At 35.8% G+C, this 22,018-nt stretch overlaps 3 protein-coding genes across 3 annotated transcripts; 1 reads left to right on the top strand and 2 right to left on the bottom strand.

The window, feature by feature from the left end:
- Positions 1 to 120: 120 nt before the first annotated feature.
- On the bottom strand, positions 121 to 2,059 carry LOC140989495 (protein SLOW WALKER 1). Its single transcript, XM_073458700.1, has one exon. It carries the CDS (start codon positions 2,008 to 2,010, stop codon positions 427 to 429), a length of 1,584 nt encoding a protein of 527 aa, XP_073314801.1. The 5' UTR covers positions 2,011 to 2,059; the 3' UTR covers positions 121 to 426.
- A 457-nt stretch (positions 2,060 to 2,516) lies between these two features.
- LOC140989488 (serine/threonine-protein phosphatase BSL1-like) lies at positions 2,517 to 13,646 on the bottom strand. The gene is made up of 21 exons (XM_073458687.1): positions 13,178 to 13,646; positions 13,026 to 13,086; positions 12,833 to 12,911; positions 12,661 to 12,740; positions 12,464 to 12,558; positions 11,427 to 11,526; positions 8,672 to 8,741; positions 8,145 to 8,246; positions 7,531 to 7,612; positions 7,265 to 7,429; positions 6,236 to 6,404; positions 5,956 to 6,154; positions 5,705 to 5,872; positions 5,341 to 5,579; positions 4,554 to 4,638; positions 4,374 to 4,472; positions 4,096 to 4,295; positions 3,950 to 4,025; positions 3,485 to 3,620; positions 3,271 to 3,410; positions 2,517 to 3,158 (listed from the first exon to the last, which is right to left on the bottom strand). The coding sequence occupies exons 1-21, from the start codon at positions 13,377 to 13,379 to the stop codon at positions 3,075 to 3,077; spliced, it is 2,631 nt and encodes an 876-aa protein (XP_073314788.1). The 5' UTR covers positions 13,380 to 13,646; the 3' UTR covers positions 2,517 to 3,074.
- A 5,833-nt stretch (positions 13,647 to 19,479) lies between these two features.
- On the top strand, positions 19,480 to 21,784 carry LOC140989480 (gibberellin receptor GID1B-like). The gene is made up of 2 exons (XM_073458675.1): positions 19,480 to 19,792; positions 20,333 to 21,784. Exons 1-2 carry the CDS (start codon positions 19,754 to 19,756, stop codon positions 21,320 to 21,322), a joined length of 1,029 nt encoding a protein of 342 aa, XP_073314776.1. The 5' UTR covers positions 19,480 to 19,753; the 3' UTR covers positions 21,323 to 21,784.
- The last annotated feature ends 234 nt before the right edge of the window (positions 21,785 to 22,018 follow it).

Raw genomic sequence — 22,018 nt, 5'->3', positions numbered from 1 at the left:
TTAATTCGAATATTCGATGCTACACTTAGAGCAATCCAATGTGAAAAATTATGTCTTCCATTGTATATCATGGAGTTAAATCTTGTCTCTCAAGGTAGCAAAAAAAATTCAAGAATTAAATATCATTTCTTGCTCGGACTTTATTGACAGGACATTGACAACCAACATGGATGTTAATGGCCGTGAACTGAATAGTAATCAACGCTACATGATGCTAGAGTTATTGGAAATTCAAATAACAATATGCTTGTAAATTGTAAAAAATAATGTAACACAGGGAATACAATGTGTCATCCTGACCGTCTTGTTCAGTTCGACCAACATACATATCCTCCTTCCAACAAACAGACGAAAGAGACAGATAATTTAGTTTGAATAGTTTGACTTACGTTAGTCCAACAAACAAAAATTAAGAGCTTCTCCTCTTTATCTTTTAGCAGCAATCTTCAGCATCGGTGAAATTATTCCCTGTATTTCAAGCAAAGATTGCTGTATTCTCAACTCCTCTTCAACATCTCTTTTTAGGTTTCTAACATGAACCCTTAATTGCTCCGAAGATCTTATATCTTCATACCGCAATTCAACAACCTTATTTGCCAACCTCATCAACAACCCTCCATGCCTCGGCATTGTCGAGTACTTCTGTAGAAAACCCAGTAACAGGCCAAGTTCATCATTGTCCAGATTCGAAACACATTTCAGCAACTTCTTTCGCGCGATCAGTTCCTCCATAACAGCCACAATATTCTCTGGATTCTTCCCACTCAAGGCCGCTACTAATGCCTCCTTATGCCTGAACTTCTTCAATAATTTGTCATGCTCTGCTACCTTCACTTTCTTGGGCCGTTTGATCAAGTAATCCTCTTCAGAAGGCTTCTCATTTTGCCCTCGGTGAAAATACCTAAAATAAGAAGGCCTTAGGATTCTTCTGTTTTGCCCATCATCTGCAGCTTCGAACCCCAATAGATCTACTTTTTCGCTCTCAGCTTTCCCTTTCCGTCTGCCAATATACATAATCCCATTGGATGTTCCAATCACTCGAGTGGAGCAGTCTAGCGAAATCCCTACAGACAAAAGAGGGTTCGGGAATCTCATGGAATGAACAATCTTGAATTTTGCATAATCGAAAACCTTCATATACCCATCCAGTGATACACTCAGAATCCTATATTGTTCAGCTTCTTCTACAGTTTCTTTCCCGATCTTGCCCAGACATATCGATGTTACGGTCTTATTATGGCTCTCCATAGAATACAACAGCTTCCCACCTCCAATTACATCCCATATTTTCACAAAATCGCCTCCTGCAGTTGCAACCAATCCTCCTGATGGTAAGTAAATCACACTCTCTACCGGTTTTTCATGATTCAGTTCCATGATAGAACCAGCGTTGGATACCCTCACATCCCAAATCCTAACCCTGTGATCGTAAGATCCCGAAACAAACATATCATCGCTCACCGGTGAAGCATCGCCGCATCGCACATAATCCTTGTGCCCCAAAAGATCAAGTACACACTTCTCACTCATAACATCCCAATACTTCACCACAGAATCGTCCCCACCAGAAAAGAGGTGAAACTTATCAGCGCCACGTGGGTAAGAGACGAGGCGAGCGGCGGCCGAATGACCCTTTAAAAGCCGGAGTTGGTTCCGAGACTTTGCATCAAACACGCGCACCGCACCTGTTAAATCTCCTGCTGCAAGGAGTTTGCCATCGCAGCGGAATGAAGCGGAAGCAGCGGCGTCCGAGAAGGACGAGATGTTGGACTTGGGCTCGAGCGTTTGTCCCGAAAATACGGTGATGGTGGCGGAATGCGCGGCGGCGAAATCATGAGGCGCAACTGGGGAAAACGAAATCGAAGTGATGGGGTAAATTAGGGATTTAGATGGAGTAGTCGAGATGTCTTTAGGGATTTTGAAGGATCTCCAGTACTTGGATTCAGGTGTCGGAGTGTTCTTACTGGAAGTTGGTCGGAGTTTTGGTTTAACGGGAAATGATTCCGCCATTGAAGGAATGAAGAAAAGGCGCACGGTTTAGGGTTTTAGGGTTTGTGAGAGCGGTAAGTACAAGTGACAGTAGTATTTATATTTAATTTATTGGACTAAAATTCAAAAAAATCAAAATAATGAAAAAATTAAATTACTATAATTTTCAATAACAAATGATGGTCATCATCTACTATTTTTACTTTATGCTAATAAATATTGATTAATTTGGATGCAGTGATTCTTTGAAAATCTAATTCTATATATATATATATATAAGGACATCACGGAATTGAATTACTTTTAAAAAGATATATGTTTAAATATTATTTAATAATAGAATATTTTTATATAGTTATAAAAATATCAAATTAAATGCAATAAGTATACTGATTAACTGTTAAAAATAATAATATATTTAGAGTAAGAAATCGAAAATGCGTGATTGACATTTTGTAATGCTAAAAAAATGTGTCTTTGGAACTTAATTCATAGATAACGAAATCATTCTCCTTTGTCTGTGCTGCAAATATATAAGGCACGCACTCCAGGATCCGTTTCACCTCTTGAACAAAATTCTATATTCTAAGTCTGCTGTATTTGTAGACTAAAAATAAAAGTTCATTTAAACAAGTGCAGTTTCATCACGATTCTTTTGATACACAGATCTCACTGTTTTATTCAACTTCTCACCTCTCTTCTATATATCGATCAATTCTACTTTTTAGCCAGAAATTATTCTACGGTTATCTTTTACTTACAACACAGGATCCTTCTGTAGAGATCACATGTCCATTTATCTCCCACATTTTTCGGCTTACTGTGTACGAATTCAAGAAAGTAACTAGGTCCAATGGCGAATGACAACATTGTAGTCTGAGCTGCATAGTTGCTTACGTCTTTCAATCTGAGCACGCTTTGAACAAGCTTTCACATCTTGCGCATGTAAAATACAACAGAGATGGTAACCGCAGATGGTGTGTTGTCATGACCATGTGATCCACAGCTTCTAACCAAATAAAATCCTGCTGGAAAAGGGCTTGTTCCAGGACAACATTGGCATATACAAAGCTCAGTAGAGTACATCATATATAAGCAAGTGAACCCCGGTCATGGTCAGGCTGTGGGCGACCTCTTGTGGGGGTAGGCGGCCTTTGAATGTTGAGCTCCTAAGAAACCAGTACCAATCACAAATATTTCATGGGTGTAGAAACTGCAGTAAGAACAAACAGAAAGCAGGAAGTTTTAAGGGCAACCGAGAAAAAACTAAAAAAGCAATACCTGCATCCATGTCTCCTCCATCCCACGTTCTGGTGATGCCTCCGGAGACTGAATAGGAGGTGGCAAGGGATGGATCAGTTTCGGAACAATGACCAATCCTCTGCCAACCACCAATATTGCCCCAGCATTGTTTGCCGTTCCTGAATGAATTTAGTTAAATAAGGCTGTATTCTGCTCGAAAAGTAGGTGGAAGGGAATGCTTTGAATACTGTACCACAATAGTTGGTTGCAGAAAAGAGAGTGATCAACTGCCCTTGGGCAAATCTTTCGAATCCATCCATAACGCATTCATGAGCTCTAATGATAAGCCGTAATTTGTTCTTCTTACAGAAATCTGTGACTCTGTCGGGCTGCAACACATTATAATTGATCAAACAGAACAATGCCACAAGAATGCCGTATTTTACTTCATACACTAACCAACTGAACCACAAAGACTTATCTATCTTCATAACACAACATACATTTTAACAAGAATCAAATGGCGTCATCATCAAGCAGCATCATGTCCATGAATATCATAAACGGGTAGGTTGCACTCATTTCAAGTGTAAAATCACAAGAACATTTCACATTAACAGGAAAAGTTAGGTAATCAGCAGAAACACACTATAAAACAAAAAATCTCGTAAACTTCATTGACCCATTAACATTCATGAAATCGTTCATGACTGCATACCCCGAATGTTACGAGACCAGGTCCTCTTGCGTTTGGTCTCAAACCTTCTATGCTATCATTTTCAGTGGGATCAGACCTGAATGAAAAACAGGAATAGTACAAGGCAAGGGATATCGTCTAATCACATCATATGAAGATACACATACCATAACAAATCCATTAGCACTATTGACCCTGCATCCATCGTTATTGGCCTCTCGAGTTTCTCTATTTGTTCAACAAAATTTATTGACCTCCCTATGCCACCATGCATACAGATAATCTTTTTCTCTATTAGTGCAGCAAGAGGAAGATAATTAAACAACTGATTGAAACGAGTCCAAGCCCAGATCCCATCACTTTCTCCCTGCACGAGTATCAATGGTCCTTAATTAAACACTCATAACTCTACAAAGGAAAAAATTTGTTCTGCACTTGTGCATACCATTCTTTCAATACATTCAATTCGAAAACCAAAGAGTGCATTGATGTCAGCAGCTTCATGGTTGCCGCGAATAAGGTGAATGTTCTCCGGGTACTCAATCTAAGATCCAATAAAAATGACATTGGGGTGAACATGCGATGTATCGAAGAATGATTGAACTGCTCAAAGTCAGAAACTTGCCTTAAGAGCAAGGAGCAATGTGATCGTTTCCAAGCTGTGTTGTCCACGATCAACATAGTCTCCCAGAAACAAATAGTCAATATAACTGAAACAGCATAAAATGATGGTAAAATGACTACACAAGAAAATTCATCGATTAGTCACCGACAAAGTAAACGAGGAAAAGCATGTTAGTCACTATAGTAGTTAATACCAATGAAATCCCACCGACGACACGAAGTTAGGAATTCACAGCGATGTTTTCCCCTTCATTAATAAAGATTAAAAATCATACAATGGTCAAAGGACAATATTTTGTAGGTGGATCCGGAATCCGGATATCAAAGAACTGATAACAAACGTCAGGATCATCATCATCAGTAATTGAACAAATAGGTTCACTTACACGAAGACCGTTCAGATAATTTGATACAATTCCAGCTCGGAGGGCATTTACACAAAAGAATGTCACCAAATAATCAAGGATAGATGTCAGCGCAGAAATTTGGTACTGGCTTGGATGAGACAAGTTTGATGCAGGATAATTTTTTACAAGACGTGAATACATCTCAAATGTCCTCAATTTATGTTTGTAAAATTCAGAAAACTCTCCATAAAGCACTAAAATGTCAACTCAGAGGTGGATATCATCAGACATGTCGTATCTAAGCATTCATCCTTGAGAATGACAAAAAGATATTCTAGCAAACAAAATTTCATAACCAGAAGTTGAATCTTTTCACAAAGCTGAAATGCTTGTGAGACGATTACATGTTGAATTAAACCTTGATCATAACAAAAAACTTACGTGATATCTCCCGCAGTGGAAGGAAAACCATACTCATCGAACAGTCGCATCAGATCACCAAACTGGCCATGAAGATCCCCAAATAATTTAACAGGAGCTTTAAGTTGAAGAACTGTTGGCTCATTCATGAAGAGCTGCTCAGCAGCATAACAAAGCTCACCAACTTCATATGAGTCCAGAAAGAACTTTCTGTTTGCAGGAGGCTTCCAGTTTCGAGGCCTAAGCAAAGTTGATATCACCTGCAACATATGCATTACCATCATACATCCATTTGAGAGCCAAGCAGAATCCCAGTCTTCAGTACGAATTCATCTTTCAAGAAGCTGAATAATCAGACTAAAAACATGAAATCCAGAAAACTTGCCTTCTTATGCAAGCCTTCAGGAGATTTCTGTCTTATAAACTTTTTGGTAGGGTGGGACAGTTCATTATGAGAAGGAATCATTCGTCTACTTTCATTTTCAAACTGATCCAAAGACAACTGCCTAATCATACCCCCCAAGTTCCCTATGGTTTCTTTTGCAACTACAACCTGTAGCATTGAAAATAATCAACTCAAATGGCTTTGAAATATGTGTATCCTTTTCTACAAACAACAAAGAGTAAGGACCACACAGCTCTAGAGTGAAGGCGAACATCGGCCTCGGTATCACTGCCATCGGAAGTGAGTTCTGCAGCTTGTGAATTATCATCTGATAAGGATGTTTCTTCAGGGTTGGTTGATGCTGCCTGTGCTGCTTGCCAGATGGCATTAGCAACCTCAGCCTCAGCAGTTGATGCCTCTGCCAATTTCTCCAAAGAATTTTGATCCCCACTGTATGCAAATAGCAATATTTAGTAACAAGTACAGTCACTTCATATAAATCACATGAAGATAAAAGGAATTGGAATCGACCTCCAACTACCAAATGAAGGTGTCTCAGGTGTTCCATCTGAAGCTAGTTTAGGGGGAAATGGAGCTACACCAGAATGGTTTAATAATCTCTCTGATGGTGACACTGGGTATTGGATCTCTGATTGAAATTGAGAATTTTCTGCAACCACAAAATCATCTAAAAGGACATCTGCGATACAAAATTGAAACCCATCATAACTGTGGACAAGTACAAATGGGAGGAAGTAATAAATCCAAAATAAAAATTAGCGTGGCTCATAATAAAATTGAGATTTGTTTCTGAAGTTTTGTATACAATAGATTCAAGAAGGAAATATTTTTCTCATTCACTTCATCGATCAAGAGTACAAGCTGATACATATAAGTCCTAATCTAACAGAATATCCCTACAATAATGAAAGCAATCTAATCCTAATTAAACTTTAAATGCATGCTAATAATATCCTAAATACTAGATAAGCACTTAAATATTCAACAATTTCTTATTTTCATAGGTCCAGACCAAAAGTGTAAACTTTAAAGCAATCCTTAATACATATTGGGGCCAGTTATAATCTCAGACTTGCTTGTTGAAAATCATACACAACCATGTTGACAAATCGGAAACATTATTTTTAAGAAATTGTTGCATGGTTTTGTTTCACACAAGATGCAAATAGGTTTTTATCACTTCAACCATTCTATGCAGTTGGAATGATAACCAAATTCCACACAAAATGGCTGGTTTTCCTACTAACAGGAGAAATCATTTTCATCAGGAGCAATTGATGTATCGTTTGCAAGGATGAAAGCAAAAGGAGTTACTGAAAACATTTAGGTTTATGAGCCAATATGGAATCAAAGTGATCCACGGAAGCACCACATGTTATCAAAATCACATAAACCAGTAAAAGATATTAATCCACTTCCCCAAGATATGAAAAATAATTGATATCATCAACAAACTGCATTTTTACCCAAATGGTGGGTTGTGATGAATCTACGATGCGTCAAAAACAGAAAGATTGTGCTGCTAAATGAAAATGTTACCTCCTTTTAAACCACCATATATATATATTCGTACACCAACAGAAGCAGCCGCATGGCGACATCGACGCATAGCCTCCAAAGAGGGATCAAGCTCGGTGTATTTGTTGCCTCGTGAAGTCACTACCCCGTTCCTGTCAAGCCAAACTCCAGCTGCAGTATCCAGTACTTCAGAGAAAAAGAGCATACAAAGGTCAGGATAGTCTTCATCTGACTGAGCTCAAACTTTTACAACTAATAAATGAGAAATAACTACTACCAAAAGTTACCTGCAATCACTGCATTGCCTTCAACTGCTCGTCCACCCCTAACAACACCCCCAGTAACATGCAATCTAGCACCAACAAAAACCTGATAAAGGGAAACAGTTCATAATCAATGAAAAGTAAGCAGCAAAAAGTAAAGTGAGTGCATCAACACGAACAACCATATGTGATGCTACAACTCTAAAATTCTCCCGCAGTCTTATAGAGCCTTTATATCCTCTTCCATGGATAAAGCAAAACCAAAAACACTTATATTATTAAAAAAATGAACCATTCACTAAGCTTATTTATTCATCAACGCCCAACCAAGCCCAAGTTTGGCAGTTGACTCTTAAGTGAAATATTAATCTGAAAACGTTGAAATTTAAACCAAACACGGGTAATCTATTGATTAAAATTTGTATACCCTGAACAACGCTTCTTTTATGCACTAGAAAAGAAAATGATAACCACGTTAGTAAACTCCATTTTCTCTTAAATTAAATAAATGAATAATTCAACACAGAAGTAGATCACACCAGAGTTCAAAATGAACCTAACCAAATGATAAGGATGAACAACAAGAAATGTGGGTTGAAGAAGTGAGAGACCAATAGATCCTTTAAATTATTACTTACCGCAGCATGTTGATACCTTGGCGAAGGTGACACTCCTGGGGCGAGAGTCCATTCCCACTGACCATTTCGATGCATGAGTAGTCCATAAGCATCAGCAAGTGGCTGTACAGATGTACATTCAACTGATAGCCTCAGTCAAAAGTGTCCAATGAAATAGGCCTCAATTACTAAAAAAAAATTACAGTTTCGCACTTGGTAGTAGATACAATCAGAGAACTAACACAGCACAGAATGACAGAGGATTAGTCAAACAGATGTCAGGCAGAGCGAGAACTTCACAAATGAACTACTTCACTTATTTGACAATTTCACACAGCATCTGAAAGAAATTCCACATTGTCACATTGAAAAGGGGTTTGGTGACACAATAAAGCATACATTCACCATCAAGCAGCATGTTCGAAACAAGCAAGCCAGTTTGATGCATATTTATTTCCTTTTTTGAAGATCTAATAGCTCAAGACTTGGTCACCAGATGGCAATAATAAACAAATACTTCATATATCAATGAGAAACATTTATCATACCGTGCCTGAAGAATCTCTTCCCCCACAAAGCAGAAACATTCCATCAGATCGAGCACTGGCAGTTGCATACCTACAGAAAACAGCCATTTAATTCTATTATCTAGATATAAACAAAGTAAAATCTACAAAAATGTGAAGAAGATAGGATTCCCAAGCTATTGACTTCACCATGACAACAACAAGGCCAGTTACAAATTCTGAAAGCTGTTGTAAGAAATATGACACCAGTGATCCGTTCATAATACTTGTATCGGAAATATCAATCAACCCACAATCACGGGCTTATGATTCTAGCGATCAAGTGTTATGTTCGTCACAACTGAAACTCTGAAAGATTATGGTATCAGAAATCATGGATATTAGTCTCCTAAAATTAGATATTGCTAATTTTATTTTCCTTCTTTTAAGTTTTTAATCATTAATTAGTATGATACCTTTAGCTATCACATGAATTGAAAAATCAGTAAAACTATATTGCATCACATGTTTAGCCCCTTAATTTCATGATAATATACGAGATTATCAGTATAATGCGTCGATTTATATTGTGGAAGAGTGACTACCATTGGTGGAGGGAGGACCAAGCAACCTGTAATGTTAGTATCTGTAGTTGGAGTAAAATTGTTATTTGATGATGGATTTGTCAAGGGCTAATCGTTATGAAGAATTAACAACAAATCACAAGAAGTTGGTGGAATGGGGGAGACTGAAGTTTGAACCAAGTATCCAAAATTATGGTTTAAATCTCATGGTATTCTTCCAAACTTGACTCGAATTCTGTGCTCTGCTTGGAGGACGTGTAGGAAATATAAAGCCACCCACAATCACTGGATTATAACCCTAGCGATCAAGTATTTTGTTGGTCACAATCAAAGGATTGTTGTGGTATCACAAAATAGGATCATTTATTTTATTGCTGCCAATTAAGTATTTATTTCCTTAATAAGGACAATATCAATTGTAATAATTTAGTGTATCAATGAAGTAATGAAGATCATCATTTTCTCCCATCTTTTCTAACAACAAATAACAAATGCACATGCAACCAAGGATGTATCTAAAGATATGAAGAGGACAGCAAACAACAGACTTGTCTAAATTTTCATATCCCATAAGCAAGGATGTAACACGCGAAATATGTTAATTTTCTTCAGCAAAAAAAGAAAAGCATACAAAAAATAACTCCACTCAGGAGAGGAAAACAGGTAAGGAATGACAGAATTCCATTACGGCACAAATTCATAGCCTTAACTATCAAAGAGAAGAAAAAACAAAGGGAGGAATCATAAGCACAAATAATATAGATCATTTAGGGATTTATTTTGTCATATTCGTGCTCACGTGTCATTTTTACTCTGTATTTTGCACTTATTGCGTGACATTTTATATTGTCTTTAGGTTTGACCACAATTTCGAAAAAGCTTAAATATGGGAATGAGGTCAAACTAAGCGATATCACACGGGAAATAAATGGAGAAGTAAGGAAGGATCACAAACAAGAAGAAAGAAAAAAATTAAGTAAGAAGGCCCGGACCCTGTGCGAGGTCTGGACCAAACAATGACTAGCTGAAGACGGGCATGGATACCGTGCACCCATCCAGACCGTCATCTGCCTCAACGTGAAATGAAAATCGTTCTAGACCATGTGCCACCTTCTAACCCAAATGTCGTGTCTATACAAAAACAGAAATAATGAAGAACCAAAATTTGGCATAGACCTGGGTCTTAATGTGGTAAAATCTCAAAAATCATGTGGAAATTTAGGGAAATAAAGATTAAGTGACTACCGCCGTTAGATCTAATTAAATTCAATTAGGATAATTGGATTGTTAGTTTTAATTAGGTTTATTAATTCTAGGAATCGAATAACAAATAAATTAGGAAATTTTGTTATGAATTGAGTCATTAATCGATTGAATCTAAATTTGACACGTGGATTCTAACTTGGCTCGGTACATTTTGTGCTTTAGTCATTTTCCCGAATTTGAATTTCCCCCGGAAGCAATTTCCTTGCTCTCAATTTTATATTGTTGCATGATTGGTTCTCCTTCACTCGATTCAATTTGCCTAAATTAGGATAACTTATATGTATCCTAGTACTTAGACATTGATCTGCCCGCTTCGCATTGAGGCACTTAAGCGCTCTTTGAAAAGCAGGTCTTTTTTGAGAAAAAATTTGAATGAGGAAAAATTACCCTTTAAAAATGCAATTTCTCTTTTGTTTATCAATACAAGAGCATAGGAAACCCTAACATCGTGTTGTGTTTGCCTTGGGTCGCCTCTACTTTTGCCCGCACATTTTAATATTTGATATTTTGAAGATAAAGGTGATGATAATATTAATTTTTGATATCACATTTTTAAAAACATTTTTTATTTTAAATTTATTTATTTTAGATTATTTTATTTATCGTGCTTAATTTCAGTAAAGCATGCGATTTGCACTTAAAGCCCCAAGACATTTGAGCGCTTTAATGTGCTTTCCATCATTATGATTTTGGCCTACTGCACTTGCTAGTTAACTCCAATCAGAAATATAAGTCAAGGAACAAGGAGAGCTACAGGTCTACTGTCACACAAGCTCTTTCGTGAATAAAAAAGCCAAATCTGTGAAAAGATATAGGGCACAACTCCTCAAGCAATCATCTTATTCATCATATTCGTGGCAGAGGCTTATTCATCAAAACATGCTAGTGACTAGAAATATACGAAAGCAACGGTATAACATAAAATTTAGAAAGCTAATGCAACTCACATTCTAGCAGATGGTCTATCACCTTCTGGGTTAAGCCTCTGCCACGAATATGGTTTCTGTGCAGTATCCAAAACCCAAGAATCTGATAGCACTCGTTTACCTGTAGAAAATAAGAACTCTGTTACAAGTAGTGTCAACTAATAGGCACAAGTCAAAAATTGCCAAACATGAGTGAACTAGTTCAACTAAAAGGTGTTAAGTACCAAGAACGAACAATTCAAAACTAAAAATAAAAAAAATAAAAAAAAACTTAAACCAGAACTAAAATTGTGAAAGTTAGGTCATAAAAACAGGATGAGGGAGATGTCACGCTGTAAACTGGCTACCAATGTAATATTTGAACTATTAATACTCTTATCTCAACATCCTAATCCTACTCACATCAAGGTTCTAAAATTCGCTAGGTACTAGTCGGGCGCGGGACTAGGCGCCGCTGGGTAGATTTCACGGTATCAACATAATAAGATGAAGTTTGGTGTTTTAGTGCAAGTCAACAAATCGCATTTGTTATTGGACTTTGGTCTTGGGTTAATAAAAAATTTACTTTTAATTTTTTAAAATTGAGCTTTTAATTTAAATTAAAAGCTCAAAAAACTTTTTTTTAAAAAAGCTAAAGAAAAGCTAATTTTTCGGGCGTCTAGGGCCGCCTAGGCTGGCCGACTAGCACTTTTATGGTGCGGTCGGCCGGCGTCTAGGTGATTGTTTAGGTCGAATTTTAGAACACGGTTCACATGTTCCTGATCTAACTAATAAAGATCTTATATGTGATATTAAGTTGCACCATCAAATATGAAATCCTTCCGGCATTGATTGACAGGAGAAGAGCAGTGAATTGAAAGGAGAGGTCTCTACTATAGAGTTAGGAAACAACTCTCATTCAAAAAACAATGACACTTAAGTTACACCAACGAAGTAATTCTTTCAAACAATATACCATATTATCTCCAATATGTGATGAGTGATATTACTGTAAACACATCATTTCTCACAAAATATCATCTGATAAGGTTTGAAGATAATAGAAATTATACACTCACCATCATTGCCACTAACGGTGACAAGATATCTTTGTGCAACCAAATCCATGACGTGGCCATATCTAGGCCCCGGTCCCTCTCCTTGAACAACAACTCTAAGCTCCAAAAAGAGTAACAAGCAGTCAATGATTAATGAAATCAACAATAAGATAACAAAAACAGCATGCAAAATACAACATAAATCTCTGTAAACTCACCGATGCCACTTAAACTTGTCATTAGTCAAGTCAAGCACAAATAGATCATCTGTCGAATGCCCCGCGGGACCTATGCCACCCTAGCAGAAAGTAAGAAGCATCCAAAGAAATTTATTTCAACAAAACTCATCACGATACAAGATAAATGTGGCAGCATTTTCACTTTGATCACCTGAAAAACAACCATCGAGCCAACAGCTGCTGCAGCATGTGCAGCTCTCGGCGATGGAGGCTCGCCCGCTGGCCTGAGTCTAAATCATTTAGATAGGTAAATAAGCATCCAAGCAACATTTAATACGATCAAAGTCAAACAACAATGGAAACGAAATGATGATTCAAGCAACCGAAGCAGAGTAAGAAATAACCTGATCCACTTCCTAGTAAGTACATCATATGAATGAATAGAATTCGTCACCCCATCCAACCCTAGAGGATCAAAACCCAAACAAAGCCATTACCAAACAATTCATCACAGAGCAGATTAAAGAAAAACAAAAATGAAAACAAAGTTAATTACTGATTCCGGGAGCTCCTCCGTCCCCACCGTCGATAGCGGTAGCCCCTCCGAAAAGAATGAGCCTGGGGCCGCGGGTCTTAGTGGCGGCCACAGCAGTCAGAGTGTGTCCACAACGCGGCCCCGGAGCATCGTCATCAGTGTCCCAATAGGTCTCTAAGCTTCGATAGGTCGGAGCCGGATAAAGCCACGGCTTCGATCCCATCCACAGACCGTGCTAGTACCACACGACAATTCAAAGACAGAAGGGACACAAAAAACTCGAGAAATGAATCAACAAAACAAAAGAGGATACGCAAACTGAAACCCCAGTAAATGATTACACACGGTGTAGCAAGTTAACTCGGAGCGGCGGTGGCGCCACCGGAAATTTGAGTATTTCACAGAGGAATCTGATAATAACCGCAAAGTTTTGATAATTCTCAGCGGTTTTTACGTTCCATTTCTCTCTCGCTCTACATTTACAAATAAATTTTAAAACTCTCATTTAATAATAAACAAATAAATGAATGAAATAATGACAGGTAAACAATTATTTGATTACTAAATTTGATGATATTTTGCAATAAAATTTCAGATATACAATTTTACATTCGATAAAATTTAAATTTTAGTAAACTATAATTTCTATAGATCGATTTACAGCACTTTAGTTTTATAAAATAAATATGAAGTTTTTATATTCCAATTTCTATCTTAAATTTTATAATCTTACACAATGCACTTAGATATACATCATATATAATTTAAATTTTACTCTGTTCCCTTAAAGTTTTAGGAATATAAAGCTTTTAAATGCTACATTTTAAATTAATTTTGCATTCGATAGAACTTAAATTTTGTTAAATTCAATTATTTGGACACCGGTTATTCTACTTTTAAAACAACATTAACTTCGTACCGTATATCATGCGTTTTTAGAAAATATTTTGTTTTGTACTTCAGTTCAATATAAACAATCTATTACAACATTTTTTAAAACGAACAAGTCACAATGTGATTTACCTGAATAACATAATTTTTACTGCATTATCACGGAGATTTACAAATCTCCACGTCATCAAAAAATAAACAACGATATACGAATATTATAAAGGTTATATAAAGGAGAAGTTGGTGAAAAATCCCCAATTAAAATATTTTTTTGGGTTCACTCCCTACCCACAAAATTGTGGTATTATGTCATACAATATGTGGTACACTTCATGTGGAAATGTGGTACTAAAAAAGTACCCAGGGACTGAACAAAAAAAAAATCGACAGCTGGGGACTGAAGACCAATTTCCCGTTATATAAAATGAGAAAGTGATGGCAACATTCTGACTGCAAAATTTTAGAATACTCAAAACACACATGCTACAATAATTATTCTAATTTGTAAAAAAAAACAAAAAAAATCCCTCATAAAATTCTTAATTTCAATATTAATTTTCAATCATTTGTATAATTATTAAATTAATTCTAAAAAAAATATTTTTACTCTAGCGAAAAAAACCGTGCACAAAACGCAAACGGGGCCGCTAGTAATAATAATCGAGTGTCATAGCAACTGAGAAGTTTTCTCCTCTGTCTATGAACTAGGCTTCAATAATTCTCATATCTAACTAATTGAAATCTAATAATCATTCACTTGGGGTAGCTAGCCGGAAATGTTTCTCTCTCAAATAATACATCCAACCAAGAAAAATTCAGAAAATTTAAATACACATCCCTGAAAAATTCGAAGTTATGTATATAATATACGCACACACAACACATATATATACATGAGTGTTGTCTGGTTGACTCTTACTATAATTCAAGTTCTACCTAAATCCCGGATTTGTGCAACAATATCTACACAATACTAATATTTTGCAAACCATGAACTTAGTTTTGGCAGAAATTTGCAGCGATGCTGATATGGATCCTGCAGCCGATGAGTATTTGGAGTTGCCCCAGCTCCTTCGCTACGAAAAAACAAAGGACATGAGGGTGTCTCAAAACAAAATCTGCATATATACACTAATATGTAAGAATCGCGGGAAATGTTTTATTAGTAGAAGACAAGCATAATATAATAATTTTAACACTCGAAAACAATGAAAAAATTAGCCAAGGAGTGAGCTATTAGCCATCATGACACTAGTCAGCACTGAACTTAGTACAAGATCAAATAGCATATTCATTTCACAGTTTTCAGCTGTATTATCATCAGAAGATTGTGCAATAAGACAGCAGGGAAATATTACACCAATAACAGCTAAAAACAACAAATCGCACCCGAACCCCGCTATAACATCATCACCACGTACATTATGGTTTTGAATAACTGATTGTTAACTAACAGCTAAAAAAGGGGATAAAATTCAGTAACAGTCGGCATTCGAAAAAAAAATTGGTAAGAAACAATGGTGTGGCATTTAATTTATATAGGAAAAGGGAAAAGCCAATGCAACACAATCAAGCCATTCAAGGTCTCTTGTTCTTCAAAACCTGCATCGAAAGTGTGGAAACATACCCTTCAAACAAGTAAAACCTATGTTCGATGATAGGTAATGGATTAGGAACAAGAATCGATATATTATACAAGTAAACTTGTTTTCTAAAATAGACATATCAAGTAATTTATGGGTCGAACCACTTGTCAATAATTTTTTTTTTTTTTGCTCACGGGCCCTAATGGTTCTCCAAATAAAAATTCAAAACTTCACTATAATTTTCCCGCGCATCTCACAAGTGCATCTCACAAGTGCACTTCAAATTTAAAATTCAAATACTTTATAACCGTGCCATTATTTTTTTATGACGATCCACGACGAATGACAATAACCAACCAGAAATTCAAAATACATCATCTAAATCCATTTTCGTATAAAACCTCATTCTATTTATAGAGCTACCTCCCCCTCATTTCATTAATTCTATCCTCAGTTCTTTTCTCTCACCTCATAACATTCGAGTACTTAGTTCTATAATATTTGTGAGCTGTTTTTTCTCATGTATTAAGAGAGTGTGTAAACGAATTTTTAAAACAAATATAAACGAATAATCAAATTCTTAAAAAATGTTTAAAAATAAAAAGTGGTGAACTGATCGGACCGTTTTTTAATCAGTTCATCAATTGCTTACTAGTCCGACCTGTTCTTGATCGGTCCAATATGTTCTGACCGATTTTGATTGGTTCTAACTGGTTTGACGTAAAAACTTTTTTTAGACTAGGTCTGAATCGGACCTTTGGCATGTCCGGTCTGATTTTAATAACAATTAGAGGAAGAGTTATGTGAGCGCATGTGTATTTTATACGGGTTAATAATCTATCTCGATGTGGTTCGTCATATTAAAAAAACTCATTTACATTTATGATGACTTTTTTTGTAACGGGATAACATGCAAATGTTATCCATAGATATGCATCAGATAAATTCTCGGATTGAACATAATAGTTTACAAATCACGTCGACCTAAGTAAACCACACTAAGCAAATTTTGCGTTACATGATAGCCCAATAAAGTATTGATATGAAATAAGACATGTTACCAATTGATCACAAATATACATACCCTGTCAACTCTCTTAGCGTCACTTTTAACATTGCATTCATCTTCCTCGTGATTGTATTTTTTCATCGAACCCCCAAAAAGTGATGCTAATTGCATTAACACCCCTAAAAAAACACACCATATATAAAATTACTAACAATTTAGATCTCATGTTTTTAAAAACCACACATAAAATTCCTACCAGATGTGATAAAAGTGCATTGAATTTTTATAATATATTGGTGAAATATGTTTGATTTTAAAAAAAATGAATTGACATATTAGCTTATTTTTAAAAGGATTTATGTGTGTTATGCTTTTCACGATGAGAATTGGTGTAATTATCTCTAAAAATAAAAGATAATTCAAATATAATTGTGCAAAATGTAAGATAAATATAAACTTGATGGAGATATTTGTAATTTTATAAGTTATTAATTTTATTTGTTATTTTTTCACAAACTTCAAAAGGTAAATATAACATCTAAATATGGTTGGATTTTTTTCATAATCATGACAAATTTCGTGTATATATATATATATAGACACACACACTTGCGGTTCGTGGTGGTACATAGGAAAAAATATAGAACATGCGTTTTTTAACTTTAAATTAAAACTAGCATCATCGTACACGCGATGTGTTATCTTTATAATAATCTCAACTATTTTATATATATAAATTATTATTAACTTTTTAAATCGAATTTGCAAACATAAGATATGATGGAATGACGGGAGAGAAGATGGTATTGATGGATAAAATATAGAGCAGGTCTCTTGTAAGACGGTCTCACGAATCTTTATCTGTGAGACGGGTCAATCCTATCGATATTCATAATAAAAAGTAATATTCTTAGCATTAAACATAATATTTTTTCATGGATGATCCAAATAAAAGACCCGTCTCACAAAATACGACCCGTGAGACCTTCTCACACAAGTTTCTGTCTAAAATATATGACCTATGGATGTTTTTATCTTTTTTGAAATGGCAAAAAATTGTGTGAGACGGTCTCACGGATCCTATTTATGAAACGAATATCTTATTTGGGTTATCCATAAAAAAGTATTACTTTTTATGCTAAGAGTATTATTTTTTTACTGTGAATATGGGTAGGGTTGACCCGTCTCACATGTTAAGATCCGTGAGACGGTCTCACATGAGACCCGCTCTTTTGGAATTAAAAGCGTGTCTTTCAAAAGTTGAATGAGCTAGGTAAGTTAAGTGTAGAGATGTCAATGGGACATGTATGGCTAGACTCAAGATCCGCCCCATGAAGAAAACTTTGACCCATTACCTGCCCTACCCCGGTTAAATATTCTCGGACCCGCCCTATCCCGAATACAAAATTGGGCCGGTTAGACCCGTGAGACCCGAATTTTTTTAAATGAAAACAATAATTTTCTTTTTACATGAATGAATTATAAAACAAACAAGCCTCTAAATACAACATAATAGAAAACTAATTCATGTCTTCGACCACACTTAATAATGACAAACAAAGTATCTTCACGACATAATGAATTACATAAAAAAAAGAGTTATTATCTCTCAAAAAAAAATATTGACATCCCCAAATGGACATTAATAAAACTAAAACCCTAGAATATTAATATTCACATATATGGGTCGAGTATGAGACGAGTATTATAGGACCCATGACCGGTCCCATATCCGGACGGATCTGAAAAATTGGACCCGAGACCCATCCCATGACCCATTTAGTATGCTCAAACCCACCTTAAACGGGGGCGGGTCCATTGCAGATCTGGGTAAAACTCGGACCCATTAACATCCTTAGGTAAGTGACTAAAAAGATTGATATAATATATGAAATTTGATTTTTTTAACACACGTTGTTTTTTTACATAAAAATCAGCTCCTAAAAATAAAATATTGATTTCACTCCGACGCATTTAGTCTATTTATTTTTTTCATACATCATTATTAATAATTCACTCATACAAAAAATAAATAAATAAATAAATCTGCTCTATTTGATATTTTTGTTAAAGTGGCATGTATGACATACCGCTAGAAAATATTATATTTTTAATAAAATAATAATATTAATAATGATGTACATATGATAATGAATTATTATTGTTGTTCAAATAAAAATATTATCAGTAATAATCATAATTATATTAATTATACAATTTATATATTAAAATAATAACAACAATAATAATTAACAAATATTATTTTAATAATAATTTGTTATCAATAAATTTTTATATTATGTTATGCGGATGTATATTTGAGATATTATAAAAATATATGCGAATAATTTAATTCTAAATCGTTGTTATAACAATATCTTAAAAAATATAATATTATTTTTTATATAACAGTTTACTTTGATAAAAAAAAATATTAAAAATATTTTAAAATCTTATAAATTCTAAAATAACTTATAAACTAAATAAAAATTTTGTTATCTAAAGCCTAATCTATAAATAAAAACGGGATTTTAAAAAAAATATTAAAATAAATGTTGGTTTTCTTTATTGCTTAATTCGGCCGCCCTCGTTTTGTCGTCTCCCTCGTCTCCGCCCTGCCTCCGTCGTTTCTCTGCCCTTTGACTTCAGACCATGGACTTCCTCTCTTTACAACATTTTCTTCTCTCACACACACATCTATTTCCGTAAATTCACACGCGCCTCTCCATCATTTTCCTGTCTTCTTAGCCTCATTTAGTTGTTATATATATTATTATTATTATTTTTATTATTATTATTGTAGTGTGTATATAATATCATATTATTCTCCTTTTTATCTGCCCTGTCCATTTTTGTTTTTGTATGATATTAAACCTGAGCCCTTTCCTTTTTGCCTTTGCATAATTCAGAAGTAGAAGTATCTCACTTCTTTGTTTGTTGTTCGGAGAAACCCCATAAAAACAAGAAGAAAGCGGGAGCACCAGCTCACAAGAACAGGGTGGCGTATTAGGGAAGGGGAGAATAGGAGCAAAAACGTTAATCTCTTTTCTTGTTTTTTTTAGGGGGATCACCGAGTAAGATTTATTGGGAGTGATTTTTGAACGGTTCCTCATGGCTGGTAGTAATGAAGTAAATGCTAATGAATCAAAGGTAATTAATCACGTGTCTTTTATCCGTTGTTTGGAATTCTTTGTTTTCAGTCTTGTTCTGACATTAGGGTGATTTGTGATATGGGTTTTTTTATTTGTTTATTGTTTTTTGGTGAAAAAACCGGGATTTTTCTCGGGGGTTCTGAGAAAGGTTGAGGAAAAAGGGTCTGATTTGCGGAAAAGTTTGAATTTTTAGCTATGATCTTTAGGGTTTTTGCTATATTGTATCTCTAATGAGAGTTTTTCTTTCTTTTTCCCCATACTATATCCCCTCTCTGTTTTTTTTTATTGACTTCTGATTTAGCAACCCGATAACCCGATTTTATGCTGGCTGTTGGGATTTTTTTGGGGGTGGTTTCTCTGCTTTCCTGTCTACTTTCTTTTTACAGATATGGATTCTTTTCTAATTTTCCTTCTCGTATTTTTCCTCAAAAGCTGATTTCCTTACTGGGATAATCTTAGTGATTTGTGATTCTTGTTTGTTATTGATAATTTTTTCCCTGAAATTTGGTTTATCCAAGACTTTATTGACTTCGTGCAGAGGGTGGTTCCACTTAACACATGGATCCTCATATCATATTTCAAGATTGCTTATAATTTACTCAGGCGTCCTGATGGCACTTTTGACCGTGAATTAGATGAGTTTCTTGATCGAAAAGTGCCAGCGAATGCCAATCCTGTTGATGGAGTTTACTCTTTCGACGTTGTAGATCGTGCAACAAACCTCCTGAACCGTGTTTATTTGTTGGCTCGTGATAATGAGCCTCAATGGGGGATTGCGGAACTTGAAAAGCCATTGAGTGCCACTGAAGCTGTGCCTGTAATTTTATTCTTTCATGGGGGAAGCTTTGTTCATTCCTCGGCCAATAGTGGTATCTATGACACATTTTGTCGTCGCCTTGTGAAGACTTGCAAGGCTGCTGTGGTCTCTGTAGATTATCGTAGATCCCCAGAACATCGATATCCGTGTGCATATGATGATGGATGGGCAGCTCTTCAGTGGGTTCACTCAAGATCATGGCTTAGAAGTGGGAAAAATTCGAAAGTTCATGTGTATTTGGCAGGGGACAGTTCCGGTGGTAATATTGTCCATCATGTTGCGATTCGGGCTGCGGAAGAGGAGAAGGAGGTGTTGGGCAATATTCTTCTTCATCCACTGTTTGGTGGAGAAGAAAGGACTGAATCAGAGAAAAGATTGGATGGGAAATACTTTGTCAGAATTCAGGACCGGGATTGGTACTGGAGAGCATACTTACCTGAAGGAGAAGATAGGGACCATCTCGCATGTAACGTGTTTGGGCCGAGAAGCAAAAGTGTCGAAGAACTTGACTTTCCAAAAAGTTTGGTAGTCGTGGCTGGATTGGATATTCTTCAAGATTGGCAATTACGCTATGTTGAGGGGCTGAAGAAATCCGGTAAAGAAGTGAATCTCCTGTATCTCGAAAAGGCAACAATCGGGTTCTATTTCTTGCCGAACAACGACCATTTCCAGTGTCTAATGGATGAGGTTAAAAGCTTCATCCACTCTTAACTGTTGATAAACTGCTTAACCTCAAATTACAGGCAGCGATACAAGCTTGACATTTTAGTAATGGGGTGTTATATGATTGTGTAGAACCACTCTCTTATTGTTCATAACTTGTCGTGTGTAGAGGTTATATGATATTTCGAACGTAATGGGTATCCTTTGCATCGTCGGAAGTGGCATTCCGCACCCGAAGCAGAGTCCATACGGTACGGTACCTCAGAGTACTGACTCATTGTTGGATTTTTAGTAGAAAGATTTCGAGTATCAGATTTGTAGAACCACTTCAAGTAATGAAGGATGAGGTTCTTGGACCATCAGAGATCTATCCGGTGTGGTGGTTCTGATCGGTCCGTAGTTATTCTCCCTTAGGCTAAAGCTTATTTCAGTACATGGGTTGAGGAAGTCCATGCTGTTGTGATCTGTATGTTGTACTTTTTCCTAGAAATATATATTAATTTGTGTGTATATGCAAAAACGCACGAGCCTCTTTGTTTCAGTTATATATATATATATATACACTATTATTGGAAATTTATTTAGGAGCAGAAATGAATCATCTTTATGTTTGGAAATCAGTCAAATTACTGTGACTTGAATCAGACAAGATTTCTCATCTCTCGATGGTGCATTTTCCAAGTCACCACGTTATCTGAAGTTTTGGTTCATTGTATCCTAACTATTCATGTTTTTTGTCTTGAT

The sequence above is a fragment of the Primulina huaijiensis genome, chromosome 1 (genome assembly GCF_012295235.1).
Source record: "Primulina huaijiensis isolate GDHJ02 chromosome 1, ASM1229523v2, whole genome shotgun sequence".
Lineage (NCBI taxonomy): Eukaryota > Viridiplantae > Streptophyta > Magnoliopsida > Lamiales > Gesneriaceae > Primulina > Primulina huaijiensis.
This window is presented reverse-complemented; position numbering and strand designations above follow the sequence as displayed.